Here is a 19,168-nt window from a genome sequence, read left to right on the forward strand (position 1 = left end):
TTCTGTTGTTGACAGTTTTAATAAATGGGACAAAAGCGATTTTACTAAAGCCTTGTCCTTTTATTGTAATCTTAGTTTTTTTTTTACAACAACAATAGAGTCATTATTATTCCAACTACAATCAATTCAGATTATTTAATTTATTTTAGGTTCAGAGTATTTTGGTAAGCGTATGTCTACTACGACTACTACGAAAGCAAAACAGTGATTACACACACACATACACACAGGGCTGGTAACCAGGGAAACGGCGCGCCATTACGCAGCGTGCGTCTAAATGCGGAGGGGGGCCGGGCCGCCTGGGCGGGTCTTGTCTTTTCCATAATGAGACACTTTATAAGAGGCGGCCGGCTCTCACCGCGCCGTCACACACAGCCGCTTGTGGACAACACTCGCTCCTTCTCCTCAGCCGCCTGTTTGGACAAAAACTTATTACCGCTTTTTTTCACCGTGCCGTGAATACACGCTCGCGTCTCCAAGTAAGTACAACTTGCTCTATTTATTTTAAAAGTGCAATGGAAGTGGACTTTGTGCTTTGAATCTGACTATGGCTGACATGGTTAAGATCATAAAAATTGTTGCATGGGACATTTCGGCTCGGTAAAGGTGACACTTGATGCGGCGTCATTGCTTTCGGTGCGTAAAAAGTGGGAGCGCTTGTCCTGAGCGTGCTGCAGTGACACACCCATGTTCCGCTTGTGTACGCTCACATGAATGCACGCACACACATACACTCTAATTCCTCTTCCTCCTCCTCCTGATCCAGACTCTTCTCTTGCAAAGATGCTGCTGCTTCTTCTGGGCATTGTCCTCCTGCACATCGCCGCTCTGGTGCTCCTCTTCATCTCCACCATAGTCAGCGTGAGTCCCGCTTTTGCCCTATGGGAGAAGAGTGGAGGGTGGGTGTGGTTAATGGGTGGTCATGATGGTGGAGGGTCTTAATGTAAACAATAAATGCTGTGTCACGTGAGTTTGACTGATCGATTGATTTTGGGGCTCCACAGGTGTGGACCTCCAGTGACTTCGGCACCTCGGACCTGTGGACCAACTGCTCCATCATCAATGGAGCTTACCGTTGCGGCGGCGCCTCCACTGGAGGTCAGAATCCACGATTATTATTATTATTATTATTAAGAATCATGAATTGCAGTCGATCGTGATCGTAAAGCAGCCCCAGTGCAATGGTGGCGTCCAAATGTCATTGATATGATTGCTTGCATTATTAATAATTATTGGCATTATTATTAATATGATCGTCATTATCGCTGCTGGTAGCAGCAGGAGTAGTCATTATAAGTGTAGTTACTGACATATCATCATGATTATTGACATTATTAATAATGATTGGTAAAGCAGTGGGAATGCAATGGGAGACCCAAAATGACAGTTCATGATTTCTTATTATTATTACTATTATTATTACTCCCATTATTACTATAATAAAATATTTCCACGAATGTCATGACAAAATCAACAATGGCATTATTAAAAGCATAAAATATGGAACTATGGAAGACTTTCGCGACATGATACGTACGATGATCAGCAGTAATAAAGGAGTGGCATTGCTTGAGATGACTTCTTGATGTCCTGCAGTGACATTAGTGTCACTATAGAGCTGATCAGTATCATTACCAATAGTAAAGCAGTGAATGACTTGTTTTGATATTTGGGATTATTTTTTGTGACAATATGGAGGAGTCCTCCAAAACCTACAGTGGGATTATTTGGATTTTTCATACCATGACTATCAGTAGTACAGCCGTGTCCGTGCTATGGGCGACATTGCAGAGCCACCATGGCAACATTAATTCTATTCTGCTGTCGAGTACACCAATGCAGTGCAGGATGACTTGCCGATTGTGAGGGCGTGTCGGGGTTGCCCCTCTGGCGCCATCTAAGGGAGAGAATGTGCCGGTGGCCTTTGGAAAGGCCGCTGCTTGTATAAATAGTCAGTGGCGTGATGTCCATATTGAGGTCCCGTGTGCAGAAACAGTATAGTGACCAACCATTTGAGATGCGTGTGTGTGTGGGTGGGGTTGCGGAGGAGTATTTAAAGCATGTCTGTGTGTGTGCGTGTCTGTGTGTGTGTGTATGTGCCGCACATTTGCTGATGGAGGGTCACGCCCAGTGCCAGAGCACAGTGTCCCATCTTAGCTTGCAGTGTCCAGCAGGACGATTTAGGGCGGCAGCAGCTGCACACTTTGAGATTTATATAGCATATGTGTATCTATGTGTGACAATATTTGAGTGGAGGTTATTTTGTGCCAACTTTAGAACGTGCAGCACGTTTGTTTTTTTGTAGGGTTTTAATGCCAATGATGTCAGAGGCCCAGAATGGGCCGAGCTTGGCCGGCCCAGAGCCGGCCATGTGTTTTGTCAGGTAGTTTGTTTGACTTGCTTTCACGAGGCCTCATGACGCACTGTTTATTTAAGCAAGCAGTGTGTGCGTGTGTGTGTGTGTGTGTGTGTGTGTGTGTGTGTGTGTGCGTGTGTGTGTGTGTGTGTAGGCAGATGGCAGGAAGATAGAGGGCTAGCCAGGGCAAGGGGTGTCAGTAGTGTAGGGCGTCACCAGGCGGGATTGTCTGCTGAGTAATCAACTTAATTTTTGTTCCGCTTTCTTTCTTTTTTTTTTACACGCCAAGCTAATTTTTACAATTTCGGTCGTCACAGAGAAAAGCATGTTGAAGGGGCAAGCAACGAGGGGGCGGCGGTCACACATTAATGCTAATTTAAACAATGCGCTCGTTCATCCAAGAAAAATTATTTCATGGAATTTAGTCTGGAGGGTAAGGGTCACAGAGACAAATGTTAGCATTGGTAACGCCTGGATTTTTTGTGAAAATATCTGATGTTAGTAATGTTGATATGCACCCTTAGCGTTTAGATTAGTCTGTAATTTGACAAGGCAACCTTAGTAAAATTTTAAAGATTGCTATTTTATCTACCTAGCCAAGACACAAAGTATGAGACGCAAGTAAAGTTTTTATTATTTCATGCGTCCTTAGTAACGCAAACACATAGCTACCTAGTAGCGAAAAACAGGAATGAAACACCAAGGACCTCCAAGACCATTGCTTATCAACTGTTATTTTCCTGTTTGGCATCAAAGTGATGCTCAGTGGCATGATTGATTTGTGTGTTTTCATGACACCAGGACGGGGGAAACGTCCCGTGTTGACAGTCAAGGAAGGAAAAAGGCTCGCCGGTGTAGCATCCGTATTTAAAGGCCAATGGACGGAACATTCCGCCGACCTATCAACTTATCAGCCTGCGGGATTATGTAACAGTCGCAAAAACTAAATCCCGCCATGGGGTGGTGGCCGCATTTTGGCGAGATGGCCGGTGCGCCGCTAATAGTCTGAGCGTGTTGGGTTTCCTCGCTTATGTTATCCATCTTGTTTGACAGGAAGCGGTCCACGTACAGATAAACACTGCATGCTTTGTTTTGAAAGTAAAAGCACAACATTGGCATTGTGTAGCCTAATTTGATTTAAATTTCCAGCGTATGCGTCGAGAATCAAAGCACATTTACAGGACACACCAACAATCGCTACAGCAATAACATAATATTTAATATAACATAATGTGTTTTAAATTTTTTGACAGGCACAAATTAATATATTAAGCACAACCAATAATGAAGGCAAGATGGTTTTAAAGAATTGGGTATTAGATCTGGATATAATGTGTACTGTATCTCATGTTGTGGCCTATCTGGCAAATTCCCAGCATGGTAGGCGGTTAATGGGTTAATGGACTCCACTCTTTTGGACTTGGAGGTCTTGCTGTGTCTGGATCGATGATTAGTCGCCGGTCCTGATGCAAGGGATGGATGGAGGGGAGAGGCTGGGGGTGGGGTTCAAGAACAAGATACCCAGGCTAGTAGCATCATTATGGATCCATTACAAGCTCCCTGAAGTAAACATGCTCCCGACAGTCTTTGCAACGTTGGTTGCTCGCTGTGCTCGTTACAGGCTTTAATGATGGAGGTTTATTCCGCTACCGTCTCCGGTGACCGGCCTGTTATTGATTATGTCTCCTCTTGCTTTTTTTATGTCCAGAGTGGATCCAGGCGGTCCAGGCCCTCATGATCCTGTCCATCATCTTCAGCTGCCTGGCGCTCTTCCTTTTCTTCTGCCAGCTCTTTACTCTGCAGAAGGGTGGACGCTTCTTCATCACTGGAACCTTCCAGATCCTTGCTAGTGAGTACACTAACTGTACACAAGCAGTAATCAAATACAAAGAACATCTAAGCTGGTTATTCTTTGCTTCAACAAAATGAGGACATCTCACAAAGGCGAGACAACTCAATTTAACGAAACAGCTCTTGCTGGATATTAGATGCCAACACACTGAGCAAAGAATTTTTTTTTTAAACGTTCTCCCGACTTTCTTTAGGTTTGTTTGTGATGAGCGGCGCTATCATCTACACGGTGATGAGTCCGGAGTGGGTGCCTGAGACGGACGACTTTGGTTACTCTTACATCCTGGCATGGGTGGCCTTCCCCTTGGCGCTTATTAGCGGCCTCATCTATGTTATCTTGAGGAAGCGAGAATGAGCGGCGGCATCCCCATCACCGCGCTGACGTCATCTCCACACCCCCACCCCCAGCATCGCCGCCACATGCCGACGCCCCCGAGCAAACCGACCGTGTCTCCGTTTCAAGATGTATATAGTATCTATGGTTTAAAACCTATTTATAATGTAACACTTTTACATACATGTACATAGTTTTTGTGTTGCTCTGTCACGTTAGCTTGTTTAGCTTGTTTAAGTGCCTCCGCGTTTGTTTGTTTTTTGTTTGTTCATTTGCCAAAGGATTAACAGATGAGTACATTAACCAAAGTGCATGTTTAAAACAAACTAGAAGGATTAGCAAATTGTTTTGTGTGCGTGTGTGTGTGTGTTTAGTTTAAAAAGAGTGGTAAGCAAGCCAGGATACAACAATAAGCGATAGATCTGGTCCTTTTTTTTTTATGTGTGAGCTTTTTATATTTCTTTGACAAAAACAAAATATGGTGCTATTACTCTATTATAAATATTTATCATTCCTCTTCCATCACGCCACTCGTGGGTCGCTCGGTGGACGTCGGATTTCAATCCATGCAGTCATTTGGACTATCAGTATTAGCTAGAATAGTACAATACAATAACATGATATACTCTGCGGCTTTTGCTTCGCAGCTTTTTTCTCATTATTTGACTGTTTTGTTTTTGTTCTTTTTCCATAGCGGCTATACCACTTTGTATTTATGATTGTTAACCACATATGCAAACTAGATGCAAACAAGGACAAGTTGGCAAAGAAGAGCGCGATGCGGCTGCACGCATACTTGAACTCCACCGCACAGCAACTTTGCGTATTAAAGTTGTGCGTAAGAAAATCATGCACACGCCTTAACTCCATTGAAAATGAAAAATCATGATTAGCTAGCTAGCGCTGATGTATTCTGCCAAGAAAAGGGACTGAAGTCGCACTAATTACTTGATGCATGTGGGGATAAACAGATGTCACATACAACACACCACACCACACACACATACACACACACACGCACGCAAACACTACCAGGGCTGCAAACGTGAAAATAAAAGCTAATTTCGAACCATTTGCATTGTATTAATCTGTGAGCTGATCATATACTGTAAAACAAAGCTGCCAGCACTATCAAGCACTAAGCGGCAGCCATCTTGCATATATACATCTATTGTATAATGTCCAATGTGGCTTGCAGTTAGAAGAGACGTTGCGCTCTGATGACGACTGCCCGGCCATTTTGCCGCGTGCTTTGTGTGTGCGTGTATTTTTTCATGTTTACACGCGTGTGTAGCGTTCGCCGTGTTACCAAAGCTAACTGTGACTTATAGCGTAACCAATAAAGAGGACCTCTCTGACCACCAAACAGCACTTTGATTTCATTTTTATAATAAATACATAACAATTTTACAATAGTTATAATAGTTTTTCCAGCAACGTCCAAATATCTGACATGAATAGAATGTTTTAACTTTGATGTTGATGATTTAATGATATTTTTCACACCAAAAATTGCAACATATTTTTTTTCTGTTATTTAGTTATAGCCGACATGTAAATAGACCGTGCAATTGAAAGTTTTTATAATGCTTTTCAATCAACATATTGTTTTCTGTTATAATGGCAGGCCATCGCTGGGGAAAAAAATTCAAACTCTGCAACATTGCTATCTGGTGGTTATAGTTGCTTAGTGCAACAAGACGCACACAACACGATATGCCTACCGCACACTGCCCTCGTGTGGAGACATACCGGCATTGCAGCTCAATTCTCATGACTTAGAAGGATGAGGAGTGTCCCCTGGGTCATGCAAAAATTTTTTGGCTCACTCCATTGTCTCCGAAACATTAACTCGACATATGATTGATTAGTCTGGTCTGGATGTGCGACTGGTCCGCCTTAGCCGCCATTAGTTACTCATGTGTCATTTGGCACCAGTGTCATGGTCATGGCTGGTCATTAATAATGATAGTGATTAAAGGCCAGAAAAAGGGATTTGGTAATTAGAGACAAAGTGAGATTCCAAGTAAAATAGCTGGGATGAAAGATTAAAATACTTTTTAGGTTTTTTTTTAAAACCATCATCTTTAAAATTTACAGATTATTATTATTTATTACAATATTTTGTTATGAGCAAGTGGTAAAGAAATGTAAAGAAATATAAAATATTATAATGGTGCAAATGTGTCTACTTTTATACAATTTCTGGATTTTCGTCAAATATTCAATTAGCATTCTCCAACCAGAAGGTGCACCATCATCTATCAATCCTTGGTTGGGGGTACACCGTGATGCAAAATTAGCTTCGCCTGTGCGTGGGGGTCTTTGAGAGGTAGGGGGTGCGGTCAGCAGACTCAATTAAGGCTCATTAAATGCAAATGGCACACGATATTAAAGGGTCGGGGGTCTCACCGCCATCTGCTTGCCATCGCCGGCGCTGTAAGAGCCTCCAGGCGCGGCTCATTTGTGTAATGCGAGCTCATTTTTGCCTTTAGCACGTTAGCATTAGCGCACCGTTCACACGTCAGAGAGGGCCAAACTTCCCTCCCTAATGACAAACTCATTTACCGCGCACAGCTGACACTTCTCATGACTTCCATGCCGACGGGCCTTCCAAGGTCGAGCCCCACGCCATCATCCATCAACATGAGCGCATCAAAGAACTTTTGGCTTGAGACGATGTGGAAAAAAAATAAATGACATTGTGATACGATTAGACGATGATGAAGCAGTATTTCTCGAAGTTCAAAGTATATCAGCGTGAGTTGGTTAAAGAGTCTACTCTACAATCTGGTCCTACAGCACTAATTTGTATCTTCTCATAAGCGACCAGTTAGTTTTCCAGTTAATTCATGGCTTAGTCAAGTCCGTTCATCAGATACTTTGTTTTTCAGTGAGCTCTGTCTCTCAGCACTGCACGATTTCACACGAGGAATCATCTCGAAAGCTGCTGGCTTCAAAGCGCACAGCATGCTTAACTGCCTTGATGAGCGTTTACTGTTTTAATTAAAAGAAAAGAAAGAAAAAGTGCATTGTTTGTCATCTTGATGGCGGTCCTTCAGGGAAGACGTTAGCCACTTAGCTTGCCGCCTTAAAAACACTGTTGCACTCACTGCAGTAAATCACACGCACACATTGAAAGGCCATGTGGTCAACATATTCCTATACGGTTCAGGGACTTTTATGGCTGGTGTTTAAAGAAAGGGAGGTGGGAGGCAGTGGGGGGGGCTCTAGAGGCAACCTAATATAGTCGGCCCCCCAGTCCATTAGAGAGACGTTACTTCTATTAGGCGTGTCAGAGTGGACACCCTTGGAAGCCTCTGTTACATTTGGGAAAAACATCCTGCTGTATGAAACTTAAAATTGCTTTTTCACCACAGTGCCATCTGCTGGATCTTGTTGAAAAATCCAACCTGGTGGTGCCACAAAGTTACAATATATTGTACATTTGGAGGAGGAAATTCGCCGCCGTTTTCCTGCTCTTGGCAGCTGGCAATAAGTCAGAGGCCTTGAGTGACCCCGAGCTGCCACTTTGCGCTCTCGCTGATCCAGAACAGAACGCGTGGCGACACCCCGTACCCTGACCCCACCTCCCGTCGGGCTAATGTGTCAACTCCCTCCGCAATGAGCTGCCACAACATTAGTGCGACGCTGACAGGAAGTCCATCTTATTGGACTCCTTCTGCGAGGTGTTTTTCTTCTTCGTTCATTTTTTTTTTTTTACGACGCATCGTAAGTCACCCCGAGTCGAGATGGCTTAACCCCGCATCTGGACACCACCTGGGGTGGTGGAAAAGCGGACCTGACAAGTGCTAAAACATCTGGAAACTTCCTCCTCTTGAGCTGTGATTTTACAAGTGTTACTTTTGCATTCCAACACTTGCGGTTCAAGTAAATCGTCTGCGACACAAAGACAACGCTAACAATTGAAGGGCTCCCACAGCATGTTTGAGTCAAACATATCTGAAAGAAAACATTTCCACCATCAGTTTCAATTATTATCGCTCTATCTTTGATCTTAAATAATTAGATGATTGTAATTACATCACTAAAACTATTAAAACAGTTTTAATACCGTTTTTCGTTGTTGTGATTTACCTGAATTACTTTTGTCCAATGCAACAGTTGGTCCATTTTAGGAGTTCTCCAAATGATTAAATACTGAATTACACACACTATAAATGGGCCAAAACATATCAGACTTGAAACTGTCTAAATTTGCACAGCTTGCGTTCTAGTAAATTAAGACTGCAGCGTCCAAAAACAGGCGGAGCTAATCAAGGTTCAGCAGGATAAACGGGCACTGAGACTCAAACAAGTTCCGGTCAATAACAGATTAGCGTCGTTAGCCTAGGGCGCAATCAACGTGGACGCAGCCGGACGTCGTATCTGTACCTCATTTGCAAGTAAGCGTGGCTGCATTGTTCTATCTTCTTCTAATTTAAAAAATCATTAGAAGCCCAAAGCGAGACAAAAGATGCCATCGGGCGGTCAATAAGGCGTAATTGGTCAACGTCGGACAGGCAAAAGCAGAGATAGTGGTATTATCAAAGCGCAGCAACCAGGAAACGCTAACGTGGTTATTTTTGTTATTTGTAGTTTCGGCAATGACAAATGCAGCTGACCAGGCACTACAACTAGTACCTCAAAGTACCACCCAACAATTGGCAGACTTCAATAAGGTTCTTGGAAACTAGCTTTTAATGATGTCTGCTTTCATTAACGGAACTGTTATCAGAATTGATCCACTGACAACCCACTGTTTGACCTTTGAACCTCCAGTGAATGTTGTTGCACTATAAGCTTGCCAGAACTGTGTACAGCTGCCAGGCGGAGGAGGAGACTTTGATGACCGTGCTGCTGTCCAGAGACTACTGCAAGGTGCCTGGGAGTCATTTTGGAGGATCTCAGGGGTGCGCTACGGTCTCAGATGCTGCTAGCGTTCTTCTCTTTATATGCTAATGGAGCCGCCAAGATGTGCTGACACGTAACAGCTTGGCCCAAGTCGGCGGGGGAGTACTTTTGGTTGCCGTGACGCCGCCCAGCGGGTGCTCCTGGGCACCCCCGGGGCGGAGCTGTGAGGGCGGCAGGTGGAGCGGTGCAGCAGCAGTTCCCGTTCTGTTCCGTCATCATCCGGCAGAAGATACCAACTGGGCTTCGTTTCCACTTGTCATGACCCCCATGACAAGACACAATGGGAAGGTCTCCATACTCTGAACCGCAAAACCTGGTCACCGAATAAACCATAACTATGTGGCCACAATCCAGACAAATTTATCTTCTGTGTGTATAACAACAAATATTTCACGGACAGAAAAAAACAAAACAAAAACCTACACCAAATCAAAGCAGTAGTCAATGCATTTGGAGCATATTTAATCGGTCCAAAGGGCAAATTTTACAAAAAAGATTGTACAAAACCTCTGAAAACGTAAACCGTGATTTACTGCTCCTAAATGGACAGTTTTCCAACAATGACCGGCAATTTTGGCACAAACAATCGGTATGAAGTTATTTAGTAATGTATGTTTATAGATGGACAACTTTAACAGCCAACACGTTTACTCTCACTTAACATTTAAAGACGAAAACAGATGTGTCCTTTCAAGCTTGGCGCTGCCTGCCCGCTGCACTTAAGAGCAAGTCAAATGCAAATTGGACTTTATTTCTCCCGTCAAGCTCTTTAAATCACTCGGGACATTTGGATGCTAATGCTAGTAAGAAGAAGGAAAAAAAGGAGAAGGAGGTGTTGGCCTACAAAGGCCACAAGTGCCTTAATCCCCAGCAATTGCCTCCGAATGAAGCAACTTTCCAGGAGGAACCGTTTTCCTTTCAAAGTGCCATCATGCTGTCATTAATGAGGTGCTGTAAAAACACATTGTCTTTGCTGCACAAGGGGGCGGCGAAAAGGGGAGGGGGGGGGCAACTCTCCATTGATAGTAAACTTTCACTGTAAAGTCGAAAGCTTGAGCCACAATTAGAGCGTGTAACGCCGCCAGAATGGAACCCACAAAGCTGCTTGCGTATTAAAAGCGACCTGCTGGTGACACTGGAAGCTTCGAAATAATCCCATTGTCTTTGGAAGAGGCTCAAGTGCCGCTGAAAGTGGAGACCAGGCCAAAAGTAAAATATTTTATTTGGAATATTTCAGGGTGAAACTGACACGAAGGATATTCTATTTCTCTTGAATTGAAAACAGTGTAAATCACTTTAATTAATTTAGAATTAAGTGTTACTTTTTACTCATTAAAAAAAATGCAACCAAACTCAGCAGGGCCATAAAACGGCAGGGACAATTTGCACTTTTTTAAATTAAATGGCAGGATTGTAGACGCCGTGTCAGCAGGAAAGCGGGGGACGAGTCGTAAAAATCCAATGAGGCCACACATAGCGGCGTTTTTGGGGCATTTTTATTTTATCCTATTGTAAGAGCTGAAGCTGTGATGAATATTTGACAAATTTTGAGACCAATTGACAACTAAAGTGGCATGAGGCAAATCTGCTTTTTTTGTAGTCCTTATTAGAGTTAAGACCAAGTATAATTTTTACATATTAAGAGGTTAATTTATTATAAACTAGGACGCTTGTAAAACATTTTTAATAAAGAGTTTTGCCCCTTGGCTAATTAAAGGTTAAATAAATTATAAATAAATTATATATTGCAAATGAATGTTAATGGATTAAAAGGTTGTGCAAAACTACTCTAGTCTGTAAGATTAATTAGTTAGCATGAGTATGCAAAAGCTGCACTTAGGTACATTATGAACAGCAGCCTGGCTTGTTTGGTAGTTTTGGAGGTTGAAGATTGATGCCCGGATGCACACTCCCTGCCTCCCCCCTCCCCCTCCCATCCCTCCCGCCAATCAAAGGTGGCCATTGAACAAACCTGAAGCCCTTGCACAGGCCATTGCACATGGAAAAAAAAAAACAAAGCTAAAAAACAAGCCGCTCGGTTCCTTTTGAGCCGTAAGAGGTAAAACCCTAAACTTTTGAAAGGACCAGCTCATTGTCCAGCTGCCACAATGGACGCCCTATCTCCTGCGCGACAATAGCAACTCATTCACGCCGTCATTAACCCTTCTGTGGAAAGCTGAGAATGGAGGAGTTGCACCGTAACACCTCACCCCGCCCCAGAAGAGGGGCTCGCCTTTGGCGGTACAGCCCCTCCCCCTTTGTTCTTTTGTGCACCGAGTGATGGATCGTGTCGGGCGGAGGGCAAACGAGGACCGGGGAGCGTTACGCAGGATTTGACTTAAAACTTCAGTTCAGCGAGCAACCAGGTGGTATACATATACAAAGTAGAGTGCATTCGTTTAAGTATTTTAAAGTGCGTATAAAAGACTAAAGGTTGTCTTTTGCCCTAACTCCATGATCAATGTGTAACACTATGTCATGTCTTCAATTATAACAGCACAATATATATAATTTGTAATGAGATCACAATTCACGTCTATACTTCAATCTCCAGATTTTCCCTTGAACTCGGTTGGATTAATCAGTCACAGATTGAAATCCAACCCAAACGCCACTTCTTAATTACAGCGGGTTAAATCATGTAATTAATTAGCGCCGTCTTATGAATAATAAAGGATCTCTCCTTTCCAGATGAAGTTGAGCATGAGGCGGGTGAGACAATAATAATAATAATAGATTTTAAGAGGGCCCTAATTTTTTAAACCTTACCTATCTTGCTTGATTTGATTTTATTGACTCATCAAAGTTAAATTTGGACCCAGTCATTTTATTTGACTGTATATTGCCTAAGCAGGGTGATGGTGCAAATGGAATATAGAGAATAACTTGCAGCGCCAGCATTCCCTCTCTCGTGACTCACATCCCGGTGTGTGTTCCCTCCTTTAATCAGCACAGACAGGCGCTGAGTAATAAGCACTGGCACTCAATGATAAGGTAAGTGTGCGTGGATTGCGTTTGTGTGGAGGCCTATGTGGGGAAAGTGTTCATTTGGCGGGAGTGGCAGACAGCAGCTAAGCTTCTTCAAGCTTAATGAGGAGCCGCACGACTTCACTCGATTCTCCTCTCGACGATACGACGGCGTCTGGGTTTTTTTTTTTTTTGCTACTCGGCTTTCATCTGCCGGAATTAAAACTATTTCAGGGTGTGCATTTACGTCGTTAAACTCGTCACAACATGTGGTTGGAAAAGTTGCCAAGTCAAGTTTGTTTTTGAAAATAATATGCATTTCAAAACGTGGAGGTTATTTGATAAAAATCCAAGTGCTTCACAGTTTTCTGTGACATGCAAGAAAAAGATCCGAAACCATGAGATGAGTGTCTTTAGAACAATTTTAAAATGACGATCATTGTGTTATGACAATAAATAAAAATCGCCTCGTCCGCCCGGGTGCTCGCTTGTTATCTTTTGTCGTTTCGTTCGCTTGCGTTTGAAGGGATTTGACTGGCCCGGATTGCTAATCCCAATTTTGAACATGAATCAGCGTTCCGGGCTAATTCCCCGCCTCTTTCTCATGATAATGGGCCAAGTCGGGGACGCCGCCGTCGCCATGAAAAATGCCAGCCGCGCTTATCTCGCCGCCACAGCTTGCCGGACGCTGTCAGGAGAAGACAACCGTTTCCCCATTTTGAAATGAGGCGCGTTTGCCATTGCCGGTTGGTGATGTCCCATACGGAATGCTCGAACTCATCAGGCTCGCATTTCTTGGTACTGGTAGAAAATAAGATTCCATACATACATACATACTAATTTGCCTTAAACCACCTTTAGCCAGAACAGGATGAAAAGTTTATCAAATAGAAGACTAGATGGACTCCTTCATTTCTGAGGTGTTCACCCTACAGTGGGGAAAGATGGACTCTTCCTCTTCTAAGTCATTGCTAGCTTAGTAGCTCACAAAGTGTTCATTTGAATGCCTCAAAATGGAAATCTCCACACGGTCTCAACCATGCAGCCAAAGGCTGTTATCAACTGGGTTGCGTTGGAGATAAGCCTGGCCGGTGTCCGGTGTCTCGGCGACCCTGAATGACGCGCACCTCAAATTAAATCCACAAAAGCTCCTTGAGGAGCATCTGCGAGGCCGTCACGGGCGGGATAACGAGCAGGGACGGCGATTACGACGGGCCCTGCAGGGGTGTTAGTGGGGTAAGGTTATCGTGCCGGTGGCGTTCCGAAACCCTGAGCTCACAATGTAACGTGTTTGTGACGGCGACCTTTTGACTTGGACAGGATATAGTGTGTGTGAAATTTTCAGGTGTGACATCATGCACATTAGGTGGCAACTGTATCTGGAAATAAATGTGATTGGTAGAAAGTGTCCCAATTGGATCCCATGTTTTTTTTCTTGAGGTTGTCCTGATTTATTAAACACAAACTATCGCCATTTTCCCCCCACCTATATTGACTGAGACCCCTGTTCTAAATTGTCCATAGAATTACAAATAAAGATAGTCTTTATATTTTGCTAAATATAGATAGTCCTGTACATTTTTGAAACTATTTTATATTGCAGACACTTATTACCGCGCAATCCTCGCAGTCACCACTAGGGGTTGCATACACCACATGATTCCGACCTGTTTGCCTACATGATGAAGCGACACACACACACACTCACTTCTCTCCACATGGGCACATTATTTATACACACGCATGTGAGTGTTGGAAGATTTTTGCAACTGCTTGAAAATTTGATACTAAAATAAAAAATGCATACCGATTATTTATAAGCGTCAAGGGAGCTGCTACCCTTTAACCACAAATGGATGACAATCATAATGAATGAAAGTGATCCACAAAAAAATAAAAGGCAGGACATGAAATGTGAGAAAAACTACACAAAAGGAAATAATTAAATGCAAACCTAAATAGAAACCTGCAACTCTAGATACAATTCTAACTCAGTCTGAAACTCCTAATTTCCAACTCTAAACATTACTTTAAACCATAAATTGAATACCACACTGACTTGAAAACTCAATTTGGAAGCCTAATTTGAAACACTAACCTCGTTACTGAACTTAAACTGTACTGAAGCCCAAATGTGACAGCCCAACACCATCTTGTTACGTTAGTTATGTTCTTAATTGGGGTAATCAAAGGCTAACATGGTTTAATATTTGACTGTTATCCAGTAAAGGATTCTGACAAACGGGATAAAAAAAAAAAAAGACCATGTTGGCGTTATTACATGCGCGCGAGTCGCCATCAAAGCGGATTAGCGGAATGGGATTGCAATGCTGTCTTTGATCAGACAGATTACTGTAAATCTTCCTGAATGAGAAGTTAGCCAGCGACAGGGCAGAGGGGCGCGAGGGGGGGCTTGACATCCGCGCGGGGTCCCGAGCTTAGCCGAATTCTTCTTGCCTCGCCTCTCGCTTCCAGGAGATTGGTCGCTTTGAGTTTGCCAGAGAGACAAAACAGATGACAGAAGAGAACTTTCATTAAGGATGCTTTTGTGATTTCATGTGGATTCAAATGAGGAAGAAGCGGCTAAAGGGCGCAATGCTACTTGAACGCTCTTGTTGAGACTTCCAGCGATGAAGTGGGACAAAGAAAACTAGTCTGTGATTTTGTGAAGCATCGCCATTTTGTATCATGACAACTTGATCAAACATTGAAATAATCACATCATTCCTTTTGATGTTGTCGTCCAACTACGTACAGAGAGACCCTAATTCTTTCTTGGAACCCTAATTTGAAACCCTAGCAAGAAACCCTAACCTGGTGTAAAAATCAATCTTGGAGATCAGATACTGAGAGGTACCAACTCTGAACTGCAGTCGAGTATTAAATACGGATGGTCTGAATTTGTCAGGACACAAGATGGACACAAGAATGTTGGTCCTATGAGAGTGAGAGATAAAAAAGGAGGACAGGGCCATACAGGAGCTGGCAGCCTCTTAATCCGGCTGTGGAATAACAGCCAGGTCCTCATAAGGACTCCTTTCACATGAATCGGTGGGGTTTTGCTACTTTCTAGTGCCTGGGGTGCAGGGACAAACCGCCCCCCTTCCCCCCCAGCACTCCTTCTCTAGTCATCCTCCCGCAAGCCTTTGTGGGCCTTTTCCACTCGGATTTCATGTTTGCCCATCTCACGGCTCGGAGACGAGGCAGGCGGGAAGGCTCCACAAAAGACTTGGTGAGACGTCGCCCCCCATTCTCAACCTTAGCCATATAGACTTGTATCGGTAAAGGCATGCACGCCGATTGTTTCCATCGGAGGAATTAAAAGCTTTGGCCAGTTTGCCACAAAGAGTTTTCTGTGTCATTTTGGGTTTTGGTGTTTTGGTGGGGGTCGGCATTTCAAGAGGTGACCTCCCTATACATATGTCCCGGGATGATAAACCTAGCAGACGAGCAGAAAAGCAGACATGGGGTGAGGGGGTCCCCTCAGCTGTTTCTCTCAGGCAGAGGGTCTTGGGGTGTCCCCCCAGGGAGCCCCTGGAGATGCAAGTGTTAGTGTTGCCGTCGGGGTTTATATGGACTCCCCGCTGAGAGCATCTCCTCACAAGAGACAATGCCAGGCATTTATGCTCCGGCTGACCGTGCCGACCCCCTCAACTCATTCCCCCTTAAATCTTGCCGGGCCTGGACTGGCGGTTCCTTTTCAGGGAGCCCTTTCACGAGGCCCCCTTTGGCGAGCCGCCTGGGCGACGCGTCACCGAAGAGAAAGGAGGTTGCAGATCTAAGCATATTTAGGACCCTTGGTGAAATATATCATTTATTTTGAACAATTGTAAGACCACCAAGGATTGTGGCTCTTTGACGCTGCTTATTTTAATTCCGTCTAGTTCTAGTTTGGGGGAAGGGGTCTTGGATCAGTTGCGGTGTTAAGGTGCTGTTCCGCAATGATGGACACCGGGCTACAAACATGTCTTTGTGCACGCAGAGATGAGAGACCCTCACCCCACCTCCAATGAAGATGAGGCGTCCTTTCATTCTTTTTTTGTGTTCTCCAAGCATTCCAATGTATCCCTTCAGACCCGATTTTAAGAGGCCGTGTTAAATGCGTCGAAATGGTTGTCCGGCGAGTGATTGACATCTCGGCAGTTTGTCAGCAGCGGCCGCATTTCTGCCGCCACCACCGCGACTGATTTACCGTCGCTCGCTTTTCTTAGCGTGACATCCCGTGAAATCATTCCGCTACAGTGTCGACATTTCACATGATGCAAACGTGTGAAAAAAAAAGCCAGATGTTTTTGTATGACGGGAGATTAGTACCTTGAGCATGTTTTTTTTTTTTTCTAATTAGTAGGATTTTCTAAACTGACATTTTTTTTTAGAACTCAGCTCTCCTGAAAATTTTGCAGCAGATTGTAGCGGACAGTTGGTGAGTCAAAATGGTGCATAATGAAAGTGTCTGGACGATGATTTTTGTTAACTACCAAGCGCTCCTAATGTACATAAACTTATGTTCATGCTTCGACATCAATTGTGGCTAATTTTCCGTTCGCCTTGCGAATCTCTGGAGCCGGTTGCCCCTTCGCACATGAGTGAATGTACAACTGTGGCCATGTTTGATGTCGTTTGCAGATGGAAATAGGCTGCTTGAAACCAAGCACTCGTTAATGAAACGACACGGTGGTCGACTTTGTGCAGCCAAAAATGGGTGGCGGACGTCAGAGTGTCGCAATCACTGATTGACCGCGAGGAAAATTGCAAACCTTCGAGGCAGAGCACCTAAAAGTAGCCAGTGGAGAATTTAGAGGTAGCGTTCAAACGACGTATGCTTAATAGAGGGTTGGGCAAAATGGCTTTCAAATAAATTGTTCTTTTTACCCTTTTGTCAAAACATATATACATAGACAAAAGCCTTAATAAAGTCACACAGATCGGTTCCAACTCCAGACAAATTCCTTACGTCTTTTAACATACTTGGCCAGTAAAGATGATTCTGATTCTGATTTAGTATCATAAATTGAGCCATCAAACTGCACATTTTGGCTGCCTCATACGTCCATATGTTTTTTTGCACATGTTAAGTTTAACAGGTGAGGAAAGGCCAAAATATTTTTAGCATGGGATAAGATGTGTCGGGTAAATCATTGCTTTTCTGTCAGTGTGACTCACTCTGAGATTTCCTTTTATCAGACTAATTTCTTGTCATACCCATTTTTTAATTTCAAGAATGAAACTGGCTTGTTCCTTGCTCAATAGTTGCTGGGTGGGCTTTCTCTCTAGAGCAACCAAATGTTAAAATTGGCCAAGACTGCTTTTTGGAAATTAGCGCCTCTCTGTTAGCATTCCTGCTCTATGTAATTTCCCCCCTCTCTTGCCAGAATAAAAGTCTTGGTGTTTCCCCAGTGTTTATGGCATTAATATATCAAATATTACCACAACACTGTTTGTTGTGGCAGTGACGAATGGCCCCTCGTAGTCTAATGAAAGCGTGTTGACATGTGCGAGCGCCACAAGGCAAACAAGCGGCGCGTTGTTGCGCTGTTTGACTTGCAGTTACTCATTAGTCTTTATTTTCCAAGCGGCCCTTTTGTCAGAGCTGTTTGTTGTACTTGGAGTCTCTTTGGCGGGCAAAAGCAAGACAAACGCACCTCTTGCTGTTATAATGAAGTAGAGTGAGGCAAAGAATCACTGCTATTAACTGGAGAGTATATTTGTCATGCTTTACATATAATAGGCAGCGGGGTTGTTTGATTATGACTAAACAGCAGTTTTCTTCTGATGGCGGTTCTTTGCCAACCGCCAAGGTGAGGTTCTGTCTGGTGGCGAGAGACAGACGCATGGAAACACACAAGTGCGGCCGTCGACATGCACACTGTGGTAACACCCCGGTTGTCAATCTGGAACTAATATGGACCAGCGTGGAGAGAGAGAGAGACTAATGCAAAGCAGACAGGAATACAACATCACTAAATCTTTAATAACCAATTACAGACTACTTACTGTAATATTCCAACATTAGGTGTTGGCTCCCTATTACTGGCTAAATGAAACGACATATAGTCTACTTAAAAAAATTATCAGGAGCTGGATGATTTTATTTCAGTATGGACAGACTAATGTATGATTATATTACTGACTTCCATACATAAATCTCACTGATATTTACAGATGGAAGGATACATGGGAAAACAAGCTAACCAACCGAGCCCCAAATGGACCAACGAACCAAACGCTGAATCCAGGAACCAACTGACCAATAAACCAATTGGATGGACGAACCATTCTACTAACCAATTAACCAAGAGAATAACCAACCAAAACCTCGTAAATTTCCATATGGGTTAAGAGACCAACCAAAGGAACCAACTGATGAAACGCTGAGGCAGGTTCAATTGAGCTTCAGAATCATAGTTGACATTTTGGAAAACGAGGGTGTGACAATGAGGATGTCATGTGTGCCTTGGCTCAAGTGCAGGGCAAGGGGTGGGGGACATATGGTGTTCGTCCAGTGGGGTCCTTGGCCCACCTTTGAACAAGATGGTCATGCGGATAATGGTCGACATCCCAGGCCAACAGCTTGCTGTGACAGCCCCCCGACAAGCATTTCATCTGCTTCACCCTTGTGATGAACAATTTCTTTCTGGAGAGAAAAGTGTGCCAAGTGGTCAGAGATACAAGGAGAGGGGGCAGGGGGAACCTCACTCAATGGCTGCAGTTCCCATTTTAAATCTGCGCTACGGCGTCGGCAAAAA

General features: G+C 43.7%; 1 protein-coding gene and 2 long non-coding RNA genes across 9 annotated transcripts in view; 2 read left to right on the forward strand and 1 right to left on the reverse strand.

Moving 5' to 3' along the window:
- LOC148382414 (uncharacterized) overlaps positions 1 to 19,168 on the reverse strand; it is a 41,513-nt gene that overhangs the window by 193 nt on the left and 22,152 nt on the right. For 6 of the 7 annotated variants that reach the window (XR_015854079.1, XR_015854078.1, XR_015854074.1 and 3 more), the window contains one exon: positions 40 to 879. This is a non-coding gene — a long non-coding RNA (uncharacterized LOC148382414). Of the gene's footprint in view, positions 1 to 39; positions 880 to 19,168 lie in introns of those variants that run through there. The other variant, XR_015854077.1, reaches the window with a different exon arrangement.
- Positions 323 to 5,907, forward strand: pmp22b (peripheral myelin protein 22b). The gene is made up of 5 exons (XM_088360327.1): positions 323 to 479; positions 767 to 861; positions 1,005 to 1,098; positions 4,065 to 4,205; positions 4,402 to 5,907. The coding sequence occupies exons 2-5, from the start codon at positions 784 to 786 to the stop codon at positions 4,560 to 4,562; spliced, it is 474 nt and encodes a 157-aa protein (XP_088216453.1). The 5' UTR covers positions 323 to 479; positions 767 to 783; the 3' UTR covers positions 4,563 to 5,907.
- Positions 8,832 to 9,779, forward strand: LOC148382416 (uncharacterized). Its single transcript, XR_015854104.1, has 3 exons — positions 8,832 to 8,947; positions 9,141 to 9,223; positions 9,324 to 9,779. It is a non-coding gene; the product is annotated as an uncharacterized LOC148382416 (long non-coding RNA).

The sequence above is a fragment of the Syngnathus floridae genome, chromosome 18, assembly GCF_059516105.1.
Source record: "Syngnathus floridae isolate MCC-2025c chromosome 18, RoL_Sflo_1.0, whole genome shotgun sequence".
Lineage (NCBI taxonomy): Eukaryota > Metazoa > Chordata > Actinopteri > Syngnathiformes > Syngnathidae > Syngnathus > Syngnathus floridae.